This window comes from Alternaria novae-zelandiae (assembly GCF_023758075.1).
Source record: "Alternaria novae-zelandiae strain BMP 2774 chromosome Unknown scaffold_39, whole genome shotgun sequence".
Classification (NCBI taxonomy): domain Eukaryota; kingdom Fungi; phylum Ascomycota; class Dothideomycetes; order Pleosporales; family Pleosporaceae; genus Alternaria; species Alternaria novae-zelandiae.
The window spans coordinates 116,779-131,573 of NW_026056999.1; the positions used below are offsets into that span (position 1 = coordinate 116,779).

The 14,795-nt window shown below is 54.6% G+C and overlaps 5 protein-coding genes across 5 annotated transcripts; all 5 read left to right on the forward strand.

Moving 5' to 3' along the window:
- Positions 1-292: 292 nt before the first annotated feature.
- On the forward strand, positions 293-2,884 carry J4E88_010771 (uncharacterized protein; the record flags this gene model as incomplete). Its single annotated transcript, XM_049404361.1, has 1 exon — positions 293-2,884. The coding sequence occupies one exon, from the start codon at positions 293-295 to the stop codon at positions 2,882-2,884; it is 2,592 nt and encodes an 863-aa protein (XP_049249894.1).
- Positions 2,885-3,635: 751 nt separating this feature from the next.
- On the forward strand, positions 3,636-4,088 carry J4E88_010772 (uncharacterized protein; the record flags this gene model as incomplete). Its single annotated transcript, XM_049404362.1, has 1 exon — positions 3,636-4,088. The coding sequence occupies one exon, from the start codon at positions 3,636-3,638 to the stop codon at positions 4,086-4,088; it is 453 nt and encodes a 150-aa protein (XP_049249895.1).
- Positions 4,089-5,072: 984 nt separating this feature from the next.
- J4E88_010773 (uncharacterized protein) lies at positions 5,073-8,411 on the forward strand (the record flags this gene model as incomplete). Its single annotated transcript, XM_049404363.1, has 4 exons — positions 5,073-6,510; positions 7,197-7,370; positions 7,438-8,026; positions 8,243-8,411. The coding sequence occupies 4 exons, from the start codon at positions 5,073-5,075 to the stop codon at positions 8,409-8,411; spliced, it is 2,370 nt and encodes a 789-aa protein (XP_049249896.1).
- A 358-nt stretch (positions 8,412-8,769) lies between these two features.
- On the forward strand, positions 8,770-9,914 carry LYS12 (homoisocitrate dehydrogenase; the record flags this gene model as incomplete). The annotated part of the gene is made up of 2 exons (XM_049404364.1): positions 8,770-8,794; positions 8,866-9,914. 2 exons carry the CDS (start codon positions 8,770-8,772, stop codon positions 9,912-9,914), a joined length of 1,074 nt encoding a protein of 357 aa, XP_049249897.1.
- A 978-nt stretch (positions 9,915-10,892) lies between these two features.
- J4E88_010775 (uncharacterized protein) lies at positions 10,893-13,613 on the forward strand (the record flags this gene model as incomplete). The annotated part of the gene is made up of 4 exons (XM_049404365.1): positions 10,893-10,956; positions 11,013-12,157; positions 13,424-13,513; positions 13,563-13,613. The coding sequence occupies 4 exons, from the start codon at positions 10,893-10,895 to the stop codon at positions 13,611-13,613; spliced, it is 1,350 nt and encodes a 449-aa protein (XP_049249898.1).
- Positions 13,614-14,795: the final 1,182 nt, after the last annotated feature.

Consider the following 14,795-nt stretch of genomic DNA (forward strand, 5'->3'; position numbering starts at 1 on the left):
TCCCAAAGTTGAAGTTCGTTGGACCAAGGTAGTCGCATCCTCAACCACGGGACTGACTTCCAAGATACACTATATCATCAGTGAATGTAGAGAGCAGTTCAATATGACCTTTCACTCAGCGATCCATTGCTAGCGCGTTAGTACAGTGCCTCTACAGCGTACATACTATCACTCACCTCGCCCCGGACAACTCGCGACGAGCACTGGCGAACGCACAACACCACCCGCCTGACATCGACGCCACAGCCACCGAATCCAAATCGCAACTCCACGAGGAGCCCGGGCGCACACGATGCCTCCACCGTTCGCAAAAACGCCGACAAGTAGCGCGACGTCGTCGCCTCACATCACGTTCTCGACGAGCACACCAACTGGAACGAACCCGTATACGCCCAGCTCTGCCCAAGCACCCATGGTTCACCAAGCGCAGAAGCGCCCAAGACCCGAAGATGAATCACAAGAAGCACAAGCAAAGCGGGCCCGCAACGACTCCATCACAACCTCACAAGAGCAGCGCTACAACGACAACAAGCCCGCAATCGAAGCCTGGTGCAAAGCGCAGCAAACCCACCCTAAAGCACGTTGGTACGAGAAACTTCACGCTTGGGAAACAAATGGCTGTCGCGACGTGCGACGCAAGTCGCCCACAACAGCATCGCCGCCTACTCCCTTGCCCATCACACAAACCCCCGGAATGGATTCGCCAGCCGAGATCCTCGCCACCCGCCAACAATGGGGCGACACAAAACCAGACGCTCGCATACATCCCCTAGACAAAGCCCCCGTCCCCGAATATCCCACCGAAGACTCACTCGCGGCCTGTACAAAGAGGCCGGATGGCTTGTACAAGTGCCTGCATCCTGAGGGAAGTCACCACAAGTGCTGCTCGGAGGGTCTTACAGAGAAGAACAAGAAACATGCTATTGGCAAGCAGATCCGGGCGTGGAAGACGCGGGTTGAGGAGATGGTGCTCAAGGGGGAGCTGCATGTTGCGCATAAGACGTGGGGGGATTGGAATAAGAAGTGTAAGGAGAGTTATGGGGGGGAGGTGGGGAGGTGGGATGGGGTGTTGGGGCTGTTGGGGGGAGGGCTGGGGAGGAAGGGGGGAGGGGGGATGGCTGTGTCGCCAGTTCCTCGTCCTGCAGCGGCGCCTGCTTCTCTTTCCGCAGCGGCACCTGCTCATCAGACTCATTTCCAGGCCGCACGCCAAGCAGTCCCGCAGGGTCGTGGGCTACAACCCTTCGTTCCATCTGCGTCACCGACTCAGCAGATGTCCTCGTTGCGTCAGACCACACCCGCACACGCGACATCGCGGCAGTTTCAGCATCAGTCTCTACCGCCGCGGTCATTTCAACATCCAGCCAACACGGGAAGTATAGCGAGTCCAGAAGCTCGTCCAGTGTCTCAAGCGCAACCTCAAGCGCAACATACCCTCACCAATTCGCCGGTCCAAGACTTCGTCCCATCTGCCACATCCAGAAGTCCGGCTCCAGCAGCAAAGCGTCAAGCTGGCGAACCTGCATTTGGCTACAATGGATTGTCTTCAAATGGATCACATCGACAGCAGGAACTTGCCAGCTTCTCTCCTCAGCGCAGGTCGCAGGAGCATACTGCGATCGCATCTGCAACAGCCCCCTCTTTCGCTCACCATTTGGCGCAATATGCAACATCGCCGCCTCAGACACTGTCGCCAGTCGCCTCTGCGCAATCGGGCCATCATAGTAACGGCCTGACTACACCGCACTCCACGAGTCGAAAGCGAGAGCAGCGCGGACCGCAACAGCAAGCTCCGAAGCAGGCTCGAAATGCGAATCGACAGCAAGCTGAAGTCCAGCTGCTACCATCAGGTGTGACGAAAAACCATGCGGCCAAACCACATCCAGCGTCGACCCAGATGGCTACAAGCCCAAGCACAGCGCCAAAGCGCACTTCCGCTTCTATCAATACACCAAAAATGTCCTCGACTACTCACACACTCTCGCCGGAAAAGTCTTCCACGCTTGCAGCTTCGTCGCCTGCGAAGGCAGAGCCTGCTGTCGACTACCGACCGGTAGCAATGCGCATGCTGCAACAGCAGATCAAGGACCACAAGCCTATTTTGCTTGGTGGACTGAAGATCACCAGGGATGATGTGAATAGTAATATGAGTGGCTGTGTGGGAAGACTGGCGACGGCATTGCGGTTGGAAGCCGAAGAAGTTGCGCGGATGGAGGTTGAAGAAGCTGCGCGAAAGGAAGCTGAGGTAGCTGCGCGGATGAAGGCCGAGGCAGCTGCGCGGAAGCAAGCCGAGGAGACTGCGCGTGCCAACTCGAAAGACGCTTCTCAAGGCCAAGCTGAAACCACCGACGAGATCGCGGCTCTCGCGGTCTCAAACGACAACGAAGGTCACGAACTAGACTACCTCTTCTCCGACACCCCCATCCCCGCCTCTCACAGCCACCCCATCGATTTCGGCAACCCAAACGACTATCTCTTCTTCTCCAGCCCCGACAGTCCCGACAATAACGAATGGCGCCCAGAGATCATACCCGACCTACCACCTAACTTCGGCAAAGTGGACCTCATAGGGATGACACGACGGGCCTTTGAAGAAGAACCCTCACCAACCTCACCCTCACAGCCAGAAGAGCAGCCCGAGCCTGAGCAGGAAGTCGACACACCAGCCGACCTGAGCTACCCAGAAGCATGGTTTATAGAAGATGTCGAAGACTTCGTGACCAGTAGACCGCTTCCGGAGTGGATGACACGGCCTACGACGGACTTCACTTTGGAGAATATGCAGGTAGAGGGGTTTGATGGGGATTTGGGGATGCCGGGGGATCCGGAGGAGTGGGTGCAGGCAACTAGGGCCTGGCGGGAGGAAAGGGATGCGGGTGCGCGTTGAGTGCTGATGTATCGAGGTGATGACGTTGCTGTCAGGGCTGAATAGTCGCGTGTCTCTCGCTTGGTGAATGCGGGCGCATATTACTATGATAGGTGAAAACGTTGCGCGAATAGCATGGTCGCGTTCATGCTCCAACCTGGCTCCGGGGGTTCTTGTTCCAGCACGTGATGTTTGAGCTGGCCGCTCCCAAGGTTCGCAGCGGACGTACGTCAGCGGTGAAAACGTCGTCGTTGATTAGACAATAGCAACTAAGCTATCTGAAACGTTCTGCGGTGGCGCAGACTGATCGAGCGGTCGATATTTTCAAGTTCGCAGCCAGTAGAAAGCCCGCAGCCAAAGTCGCGCTCACTTCGAGGTCCATTCGGAGAGGTGTCATTGGTCCACACGCCCTTTCACCTCGCCCAGCCTCATCTCTTCCCACGTATCGACTGCTATTGTGCCCTATAGAAACCAGCCGTCAGCGAAAATTTGCATGCTCACCTTCACTTTTGCAGTCCTTGCTATTGTAATACCGGCAGAATAGACGTCGTCCCAGCCAAGAAGTCCTTACTATATAAGAAGTCCTTTCGTCTCCAACTCTTCTGTTCTCCAGCTCTCTCTATCCATCTCACATCCACAATTACTTTTCAAGCCTACCATACCATCATCATACCAATATTCAAGACTAGAATTGAAAACAAGTCATACCATACTACCACTTCACCACCACCACACACCCACACCACATCAGCGACCAAGCCAAATCGCGATCATGTACGCCTCGCCCCCCATCCGCATGTACGGAGCCGGAGCCAAGGAAGCCGCCGACGCCCGCCTCCTCGACGAGGTCAGGAGCCGTCGTGCCGCGACCGCCACCACCAAGACCAACGTCGTCGCCGCCGCCGCCGCCAAGGCCGCCCACCAGGACTCCGCCGCCGGCATCCAAGAGCAGCTCTTGGAGCTCCGCCGCCGCCGCCAGTTCCTCGAGGAAGAGCTGAGCAAGAACAAGGCGGCTGAAGAGACTTTGCTGCGCAAAGCAGATCGGGCTTCGGCCATGAAGAAGACTGTGGGGGGGTTGGCGGAGAAGAAGGAGGAGAGGGAGAGGAGGAGGAAGGCGGCTTTCGAGCAGAAGAGGAGGGAGGGGGAGATGGGGAAGAGGCCGGTGGGCGTGGTGAAGAGGAGCCCGGCGAAGGCGGCCTGGAAGGGCAAGTTCAAGGACTTGTAGGCGGTAGGGGGGTTTGGGAGGTTGGTGGGTGGAGTATGTAGTGGGTGATGTCGTCGCCTGGCTTGAAATCCGGCCTGAATGAATAATGTTTCCCGATGATGATGTATGCCTCAACCGTGATTTGTATCCTCACATCTCCGGGCGCACGGTGATATGTCGTCGTGAAGTCATCATATATCAGCACAGATACTCACCCCATCATCACTGAATACCTCCTGGCTACAAGATATCGCGACGTGCGTACCCTAAAAACGCGATGTCTGCCTCAAAATGTGGTGGCAGAAGTCAAGTTCGCGGTACCCCACAAAAGCCAGCTATGCGCCAGCGCACGGACGGACGGTGACGTACTGCGATATCGTGACCGACACGCACCTATCACGCCTGCGTGGCGACGACAAGCACCTATCTCCTCGCATTCAACCACTTCCTTTCCCTTTGTCGCCGGCAAACCACTCCATCGCCCGCCTCCTCACCCTCTGCCGTCGCACCCGAAGACATTCCCGAGCCGCCTCACCCTTGCAGCGCATCATCCGATATCGCAACATCGTCAGCACCGTAAAGCCAACATCAAACACCAAACACCTAAAAGAGCAGGTACTCAGCACGTCCAAGATACGCGAGTTAGTGCTTTGATCTTCTTTGATCTTGCATAGCGCTCGTATTCGCTGCTTGATCACGCCAATCTACCCCGGACTTGTTAAGGCTAGGCGAAGGTGGGAAGGTGTCACCGCGGAACGTTGCCGAGACGGTGGGATCGGGTGGGAGAGCGCCCTGCAGGACCGACGATTGAGGCGCTATATTAAGTCTTCGTGCGGCGATTTACTACTCCTCTTTTCGGTGCGGGTTGCTTGCGAGAGGTAAGAGGGACGGACGTGGTTGCTACTTAAGCTCTTCGCCACCCTGGCTGAGGTACTTCAACGGTCGATCGATTCCTAAAAGGAGGCTGCATACGACTTCAAGCACGCGACACGATCAATCGATACCATGGAGCTACGGATTCGCGAGACAGAAAGCCCGGCACCGCAAACGCCCATCCCGCCGCTGCTGAACCTCCCTTCGGAACTACTCCATCATGTGCTCAGCTACCTCACCCTATCAGACCTCCTGACCGTAGGCATGGTCAGCAAAGTCCTGCGCACCCACACATTCCAAGACACGCTCTGGCAGGCCTTCGTAGAAGCAGAGGTACCCAACCCCACGAAACCAGCGCGCCTCACCTGGCGAGAACTATACCAAGAACACCACCCATACTGGTTCATCGCACGCCGCAAAATCTGGTTCGCCGACACAGCCCACACCGGCAAACTGCTCATCGCGCGCTACGACCACAGACTCAACGCAATCGAAGCCTACGCGCTCGTCGCCGAACGACGATCGCCCGTAGCTCTATCCTGGGACCAGCACCCCGAAGCCATAATCCACACCTTCAGCCCCAACGTGCGCCTCGACCTCAACGCGCCCATTGTGCGCCTAAATCGCGATGCCTACGAAGAAGCTGTCGGGGACATTGGCTTCCGCCTCCAGAAAGAAATCCGCATGTCCCTCTACCGCGACCGCCAACAACAAGCCGCTTCTCTCTTCTCCCAACTCATGCTCACCCGCCCCTGGCCCCAGGCCATAACAACGGACGCCACGCCCGTCTGGCCGCCCCTCACCCTCCCCAGCGCACACCGCACGCGCAACGACCACTCCCCCTCTGGCTACCGCCAACCAGGCCAGAAACCCGCGACAGTCTCCCAGCTCTCCGACTCCACATTCCGGATCCGGCGCTGGATGGAATTTTCCACGCGCGTCCTCGGCATGGGCATGCGTATCGGCGAGGACGTGACGACGTGGGCGACGCTACCAGAAGCGAGCTACACGCCCACGCCCCAGAAACCATGGCAGGGCATCTGGTGTGGCGACTACGCGGGCCACGGCTGCGAGTTTCTGGCCATCATGCAGCCGGATGAGCGGGATGCGAAACCGCTTCCTGAACGTGCGCTGTGGGCTATGCGCGCGAGGGAGAGGGAGGAGAGTGTGAGTAGTGGGGGGAGTTGGACGACGGCGCCGACGGATGCGGCGTCTTCTTCCGCTTCCGAGGAGGAATTTGTTGATGGTGGTGTTGAGATGGAGAACGCGGATGATCTGGAAGATAGCGTCGCTACTTTACAGTCTGCTTACCACAACTACATCTCCGCCTCAGGGGAAAAATCAGACACGTCAGACAATGGTAAAGCGGACGAGGATGAAAGTGTATACAAAGGCCGCATCGAAGCCGTCAAGCTCACCGGCGACCCAAACATTCCCCGCGGCGAATACACATTCATAGCACCGGATATTGGCCCTAATGGCTTGATCCGCGTTGCGAAGGAGGAGATTTTCAAGGGCGCAAGGATTGTGAGGAGTGTGGGGCATATTGCTGCGACGGGGTTTAGAGATGGTATGTTTGTCCTTTTCCTTTCTTGTCTCGAGGGGCTGTGGATGATAGAGGATGGGGGATGGGAGGGTGGGGAGACCGTTGCTGGGGGGTGTGAGAGGATTAGGGTAGATGGATGCTAACGTTGACCAGATAATTACATGACAAGCCAGCTTATCCTCATCAGCCATGATCGGCTGGCGCAGTATTGGGAGACGTTTGGGCACGTGAGCTTTTATCAGAGGGTGGATGTTGATGCTTTTACGAGGGTGTGAGGAGAGGGGTTCGGTGCTAGGATGATGGAGTTGATAGGATTGATGGTGTATCGCCTATTCAAGTAATATTCCACTTACAATTTTCTTCTAATACTTGGTAGATCGATTGTACTAGAAGGGTGTTTAGTACCTAGGTACCCGGAACCCGATGTGCTCTCGCGTTCATGCCACGCCCAGAGTGACACTCGACAGCGCCCGCCGCATGGCAGATCGCGCTTTGCTGAATAAGGGCTAGCGCCACAATCCCTGCTTCCGTGCGGCTTCGGAACGTCATCGCTCATCACCAAATTTTGGGGCAAGCCCAACAGCGCGTGTGATCAACACTGACGAACATTACGACAACCCCACGCAGCACTTCAGGACTTACTCACTCGCATAGGAAACCCATTCTTTACTCGCATCTTTGTTTAAACCCAACCTTCACCCACATCGAAGAGCGTCCCAAAGCAAACATGGCGACGCACGAGCAGTACATACTGCACGTCACGGCGGGCGCAACCTACGACACGTCGAAACACGAAGATGTCCTTGTCAACAGCGAAAAGCCCGTCGACATATCCTCCGACTTGATCGACGCGCGCGTACACATGCGCATCAAAGACTACCGCGGTACGCCTCCCACCTGGACCCCTCGTCAACCTACCCCTCCAACGCTCCAGCCACTAACAAAGCCCAGGCCTACCAGAAGGCTCACCAAAGACCTCACCCTACTTCTCCGTACCCCAACATTGCTACGATCGCTACTCGATATCCTTCTCTTTCACACCAAAACAAGACATAGCGGGCGACAAGCTCGTTTTCGGAAACGACTTCGATCACCCGATTCGCGACCGGTTACCGCCGCTGTTCGACAAGGCGTTTGGGGTAGTCAGGTGGTGGATTGATCCAGGTCTAGACGGCGATGTGTACGCGGACGAGCCGTACCTCTATGGCGCGCTTCTTTCCTCGATAAACGTCCTGCGCATTGGTAGCAAGAAGGATGCGGACAAGCCGGCCAAGAGCGACCTGGAAGGCGAGGCACAAACAGAAGGAGATGTGGAAGTGCCTGGCTCAGATGGCGAGGCCGTTGTATACGAAGAAGGCGCAGATGGCGACGGCGTGGACGTCAGGAGGAGCAAACACGTACCCGACAGAGCCAGCGCGCGACAAAAGTTCTTCCTCACGGAGCAGAACAGGAAGGACTTTGTGTTTGAGGCTGGCAGGGAATATAAGTGCGATTTCTTCAACCCGTATCTCGATTTCAATGAGTTTGCGCTCAAGATCGGGTATGGATTACCTGTTATAAGTATGATTGGGCACTGGGACGGACAGCCGCTGCGGTAAGTCACACATTCCTTCAACCTCCTGTATCCCCCATTATCGTCGTCACCACAACCACTACTACCACAACCACCACCACCACTACTACTCACACATTTCTTTGGACCTCGGGATACGGAGCTGACTTGACTGCATTCACTAATCAGACCGCACACGCTTAGATATGTGCTCAAGAACCGGGAAACCAACCAGGAGCTCTTTGTCGTGGTGATAGAACTACTGCCCACCGAGCAAGCTAAAAAAGAGGGTGCTGAGGATCCGAAAGAGAAGTTTGAGGAGGTTCATGGTGGCGGTGGGAAGAAGGATGGAGGGAATAGTGACCTTGATTAGGGGATTGGGTCTTGGTATCCGCAGTTTGTTTGGTGAGGGGGGGATGATTGGGTTGAGGGTTAAGGGTATCAGCACGGCGTTTGGGGGGGTAAGGGTAATGTGGGATGGGATGGGATGGGATGGGCTGGGGGTATTGTTAGGGATGCCATGGATTTGCGCTCCATATGAGCAGCAAATGCAGTAGTCAATGTAACTCTGACGATAAATTTCCATGGATGGCAATCTCCGTTCTCCCCCGCGGGGACACAACGTGGGCGGCCGGTAAAAGAAGCTCGGACCTCCGAACTTCGGCGGCAGCTGCAGCAACACCAAAAATTCCATGCGCGTGAAGCTGTCACTCCCGCATCACATCCCCAACATGGCCGCACGCACTTTGAGGATAGGTAAGACGATCAATTGATTTGCCACGCGCCAATAGCATCAATTGCCATGCGAATCGACTAACACACCCCAGGCCTCATCCCCGGCGACGGCATCGGCCGCGAAGTCATCCCCGCGGGTCGCCGCATCCTCGAAGCCCTGCCCTCCTCCTTTGGCCTAAAATTCTCCTTCTCGCACCACGAAGCCGGCTGGGAAACCTTCCAAAAGACAGGTGCCGCTCTCCCCGACGACACTGTCTCGGCCCTGAAATCCGACTGCGATGGCGCCCTTTTCGGAGCCGTCAGCTCGCCCACCGTGCAAACCAAGGGCTATTCGAGTCCTATTGTTGCGTTGAGGAAGAAGATGAAGCTTTATGCTAATGTGAGGCCTGTTAAGAGCGTTAGGGGCGCGGCAAGGGATGTGGATTTGGTGATTGTGCGTGAGAACACCGAGGATCTTTATGTTAAAGAGGAGAAGACGTATGCTGCGCCTGATGGAAGCAAAATCGCCGAAGCAATCAAGCGCATTTCCGAAACCGCGTCTTTCAACATCTCCGAAATGGCCGGCGACATCGCCCTCCGCCGCCAACGCGTTCGCGACGCCGGCGCGCAGTCTATTCACTCCTCCCCACTCGTCACCATCACACACAAGAGCAATGTGCTATCGCAAACAGACGGCCTCTTCCGCGAGACCGCTCGCCGCGCGCTGCAAAACAGGAAATACGGCGGCGTAAACGTGGAGGAACAAATCGTCGACTCAATGGTCTACAAACTCTTCCGCCAACCCCAAGACTACGACGTCATTGTCGCACCCAACCTCTACGGCGACATCCTCTCTGACGGCGCCGCCGCCCTAGTCGGTTCCCTCGGTCTCGTTCCCTCCGCCAACGTCGGCAAAGACTTTGTTATCGGTGAGCCGTGCCATGGGTCTGCCCCTGATATCGAGGGCCAGGGTATCGCCAACCCGATTGCGACGATTAGGAGCACAGCGCTGATGTTGGAGTTTATTGGTGAGGAGGAGGCGGCGGCGAGGATTTATCAAGCGGTGGATGGGAATTTGGAGGAGGCGAGGTTGTTGAGTCCTGATATGGGCGGGAAGGCGGGGACGGAGGAGATTGTTGAGGATATTTGTAGGAGGTTGTAGAGTCTTGACTAGAAGGGCTGTCGAGAGACGCTTCATGAACTGCAACACGACATGTGGGGAATGAATCACACACATTTCATACGGAGATGTATTACAGGATCTTCGTGAAAGTCGATATGCGGTACAAGAGAGGTGTTCCTGATGGCCCATCAAATCCACCATCTTGGTCCCGAACACAGCAACTCATATCCTCCATTGTGGAAGCAGGGATTGTGACGCTAGCCCTTAACCAGCAAAGCGCGATCTGCCATCAATTGATGCGGCGGGCGCTGTCAGCTTGCGCGTGGCAGGAGGTAACCTGTATCACGAAGCAAGCGACGTATGCCATGCGCTCGAACGCAACTCTCTTATGATCAATCGATGAGCTGGCTTTCACTACCATGCTTACCTCACATAGACACCTCTCCTTACGCTCAAAGGCTGATCCATGATGCCCCTCATTACTAGCACCCCGCCGCGGACCGTCTACATCCAACTTCTCCTTCTCCAAGCTGTATCTCTAATAGCATTCTCGTTGTCACGAATCCTACACTGAATTCACTTTGATTTGCGGTCAGCGCTTCCGCCAATGTCCTATTATCTTGTTGGGATACACAGCGACATGGGAGCTGAGGCCTTGCCCGGCTTACCGTCGGACATAGGCTAAGCTTGTAAGGTTGTCAGCCACCAACCTGACACGAGCCACAGTGACAAGCGATGGATCCATAGCGGCTGATAAACTGCTCATATAGCCAAGAACACCATGGCTGGACTCTAACCATGTACGGAGTTCCTACAGCGGCCGGTTGGCTTGGTATCGCTCGGCCATGCCGCGTTATTCGTTGCATCCGATCCGGCAACCTCAATCGCTTGCGTACGCTACCCGGGCTATCAGGTTAACATAAACTCGGGTTAGAAGGTCTTAAGAGCCCCATTGTTCACATCCTTCGCCCTTGAACCCACAGTTTCCAGCTTACTACCGCAACGATTATTCCCAAAATGGCGCGCACCAGACCGGACCAGAAGCCCAAAGTGCAGCGACTTCCTATACTGCGACCATTAGGTACACCAGCTCCAATTAGTGATCCAAGCCCTCCAGTCCAACTAATTACCCCACAGGCAAATCCGAACAGCTCTCAGCGGTATCCCACGCACTTGGCTTCTTCAAGAATGTCGGCATGTCTGCCCACTACAGCTTGTCTAACAGTACCGAATCGCCCGATCTCCAACGCGTAGTCTATGCAGCTTTGGCGGATGTTGTGAGAAAGAATGCTATCCTGTCGGCCATTCCTGTTGATGAAGCGTCTCCGGAGGCTTACTTTGCGAGGCTGGAGTCGATCGATCTTGCTAGGTGCGTCTTCTGGAGGAGAAGGACTGGGTCTACTGCTCAAGGAGAAGCAGATCTCGAGCTCGACACCATACTGGAAGAACAGCACAATACCGACTTCAAAACCAATTATGGTGACCTGCCTTTCTGGCGCTTGATCATCCTTCAAGACGCTGGTAGCGAACTCAGCTTCACTGCATCCTTCATCTTCCACCACAGTCTCGGTGACGGGGCAACAGGCTCAATCTTCCACACATTCTTCCTGCAAGCGCTCAACACCGCAATCTCACAAACCCCTTTCGTCGCTCACAGCAGCTCGATCGTAACCATCGACGCCAACATCCAGCTTCTCAGCCCTCTAGAACAGCTCCATCCTTTACCTATCAACGAGAACCTGCGAGACCATCGAGCTGATGGAGGGAAGGGACTGAAAGAGTGGTTCGGCAACCCCATTCATACACCGCTGGAAACACATTACAAAACGCTGTACTTCTCACCCGCGTCCACTACAACCTTTGCGAAGAAATGTAAGCACAACGGCACGACGGTGACATCCAGTCTCACCGCCGTCCTAGCGGGCGCTCTCCTCTCTGCTCTACCAGAAGATATCGAAGCACTCACAGGTATCATACCCATCAACCTCCGTCCGTGGCTAAACCTTCCCGCCAACTCAGCAGACGGCGCAATGGGCAGTTTCATCGATGCGATGAAAGTGCAAATACGGCGATCGCAGTACGAACAAGCCGATGATCATCACGAGAAGAAATCACGCGGTCTGCGCGCCGCACACCACACATCTCAATCAATCTCGTCCTATCTCGCCACCACCTCACCAACCGGCGAACCATACACGTCCATCGCGCCTTTCAAACTCATACCTGATGTTGCTGCAGTCTTCTCGTCCCTCCTGGGTACTTCTCGCGACGCAGCGTTTGAGGTATCGAATTTGGGTCGCTTTACAGCTCCGGCTGCTGGGCAGCTTCGCTGTGGTAATGATGATGGTGAGGCAGCGTGTTGGCGAATGGGTAGGATGGCGTTTAGTCGTAGTGCTGTTGCGTTTGGGGCGGCGGTTACGACGAGTGTTGTTACGGGGGCGGATGGAGGATTGAGTGTTGGGGTTTGTTGGCAAGATGGTGTTGTTGGGGATGTGGTGGTTGAGGGCGTTGTGAGGGGGGTTAGAGAGGGTGTTGAGGGGGGTGGGTTTTGATTGGATGAGGGAGAGTGGTGGTGCAGAGAGAAGTGTGCGAATAGACTGCTACCTTGTATCGATAATGCGCGCAATTGTTGCAGCGGGGTGATGTAAAATGGCGGGTGAGGAGCTGAGGAGGGCATCTTGGCATGGTGTAAGGCTGAGGCCCTGTTGGAAGCTGGATGCACGCAGCGCGAGGCTGTTCGCCTGTGTACTTTCTCCAGGCTTCGCGCTCGAGCTTCAAGTCTTCTCGCGAGGAACTTTGGGTGTGACTATTCGTGGATTAGTAACTCGATAGCGGTGATTCAGGGTATTTCTCTATGTTTATAAATAACCAGCAGCATAATTCAAGATGTAGTAGGCTCATTAGGTTTGCTTATGCGCGCGGCTTTGTCAATGATGATGTTTACGCCACAGCACAGCCCCCACTTGCTCGATGCAGTCAGCTGCCATGCGCCTAGAGGTTGCTGCCTAAAAGCTGCCAAGGACTACAGCCTTTTAGCAAAGGAGAGCTTGCACTTCTTTCAACCTTCGCATGGTATTGCGCTAATCCAGCGGCGACGTTCAGACAACGAGCCGAATACCCCCCACCGCGATTGATACAACTATGCGCGAGGTGACACTCTCGAATTAGAGGCGTCACAACCCCAAACCCCCTCGACAACTACTCCTATTCGCGATCACTGTCCACTTCATCTCGTCATGGAAACTCCTTCGTACCAATATCAACCGCTACAACACAGCGACTCGGTTCGCATGCTTGTCCTACATCCAAGTCAAAACGAGGCAGACCCAATTGAATGTACGATATGTCACGAGAACCTGTCCGATGGGTCCCTATACTACGAAGCAGTATCTTATACGTGGGGGAACAGTGGCCGCACACACGTGATTCAGTGCAACGATGCCAAACAGAGTCTATCTGTTGGGAGGAACTGTCATGCAGCTCTCCGACGCTTGCGTCTCCCGTGGAAACGTCGCAAACTTTGGATTGATGCTGTTTGTATCAACCAGGAGGATCCTTTGGAGCGAGGCCATCAGGTTCGCATGATGAAGGATGTCTACGACTTCGCATGGGGTGTCATGGTCATGCTCAACGATCAGGTTCCAGACTGTCGCCTATTACTGGACCAGTTATCCTCCATGCCACAAGGATCAGACGCGGTATCCATTGACCGTCTTGGAGCAACTATGCGACAGGTAGAGGCTCTGTACGAAGACCCGTGGTTTCAAAGAACGTGGGTTCTTCAAGAAATTTACAACAAGAGCCATATCACAATAGTTTACGGCTCTGCTACAATACCTTTCGAGGCTCTTATTAGACTTGGTCTCGGATCTAGTCCTGCTGAGAACAACTGGCCTGTACACGTAATAATCTTGATAGCGCCACTACAAGAGTTTTCAACCTCACAATTCACTTTGTGGAATTGGCTGTATGAGACCAGACAGTGTCTAGCGACCAATCCCAGGGACAACGTTTTCGCCTTGAAGTCTTTACTTGGTCGCAAACAACTAGAAATGGATTACCTGGTCGACTATACCCAGAGCGTCGAAGATTGTTTTACTAACGTAGCGGGATTCCTTTTGCCAGTATTGGGACCTCGGATACTTGCCGCTACTCGGCACCCACACGATTCGAATATGGCTTCTTGGATTCCGGATTGGTCGCAAAACCTTCCGCTCGATTTCTCGAGCTTTTCACGCGAGTCAGACGACCCTTCATTCATAGAGGCAGGCTCTCTGTTGGCCCCTACTACTGGCGATCATGACCGCACACTGCAATCGTACTCAAATGGCGAACTTCGCAATAACGCGACTATTCACATTCGCGGGTGTCAAATTGCGCGTATTCTAGAGTGTAGCAAGGGATTTCGATTTGTGAATCTTGACGATGCGGCCAAGCAAATGCGCAATGTCTACAATGAATTCGATGACCTTAGGCAATATCTCCATGAAGAAGACAAGTCTAATACTGCTACTGTTTCTGGGCACTTCACCCCAGAAATTTTGAAGCGTAAGCTTGGGGACCGTGTGCGCTATGCTGCTCACTAACTCGAGTAAGGGATGTCTAATCTGCATGGCATAGACCTTCGCGACGGTCTTATGCGTGGAACCGGACTAGCTGTAAGTTAAATTTTACGACAAGCGAATCAAGTTTATAATTCCTCACTAGGACCTGCCATACACTATTCCGAAAGATGTTACGCGCCTGTACGATGCTCTTCAGCATTGTTGTATTAGTTTAACGAACGACGACGAGCTCGTAATCGTACCTGAAGCCGCACAACCCGGGGACATAGTCTGCATCATCTCCGGTACTCGCAGACCGTGTCTTCTAAGGGAAGACCAAGATAGATATTGGACTCTTATTAGTGGTGATTGCCAC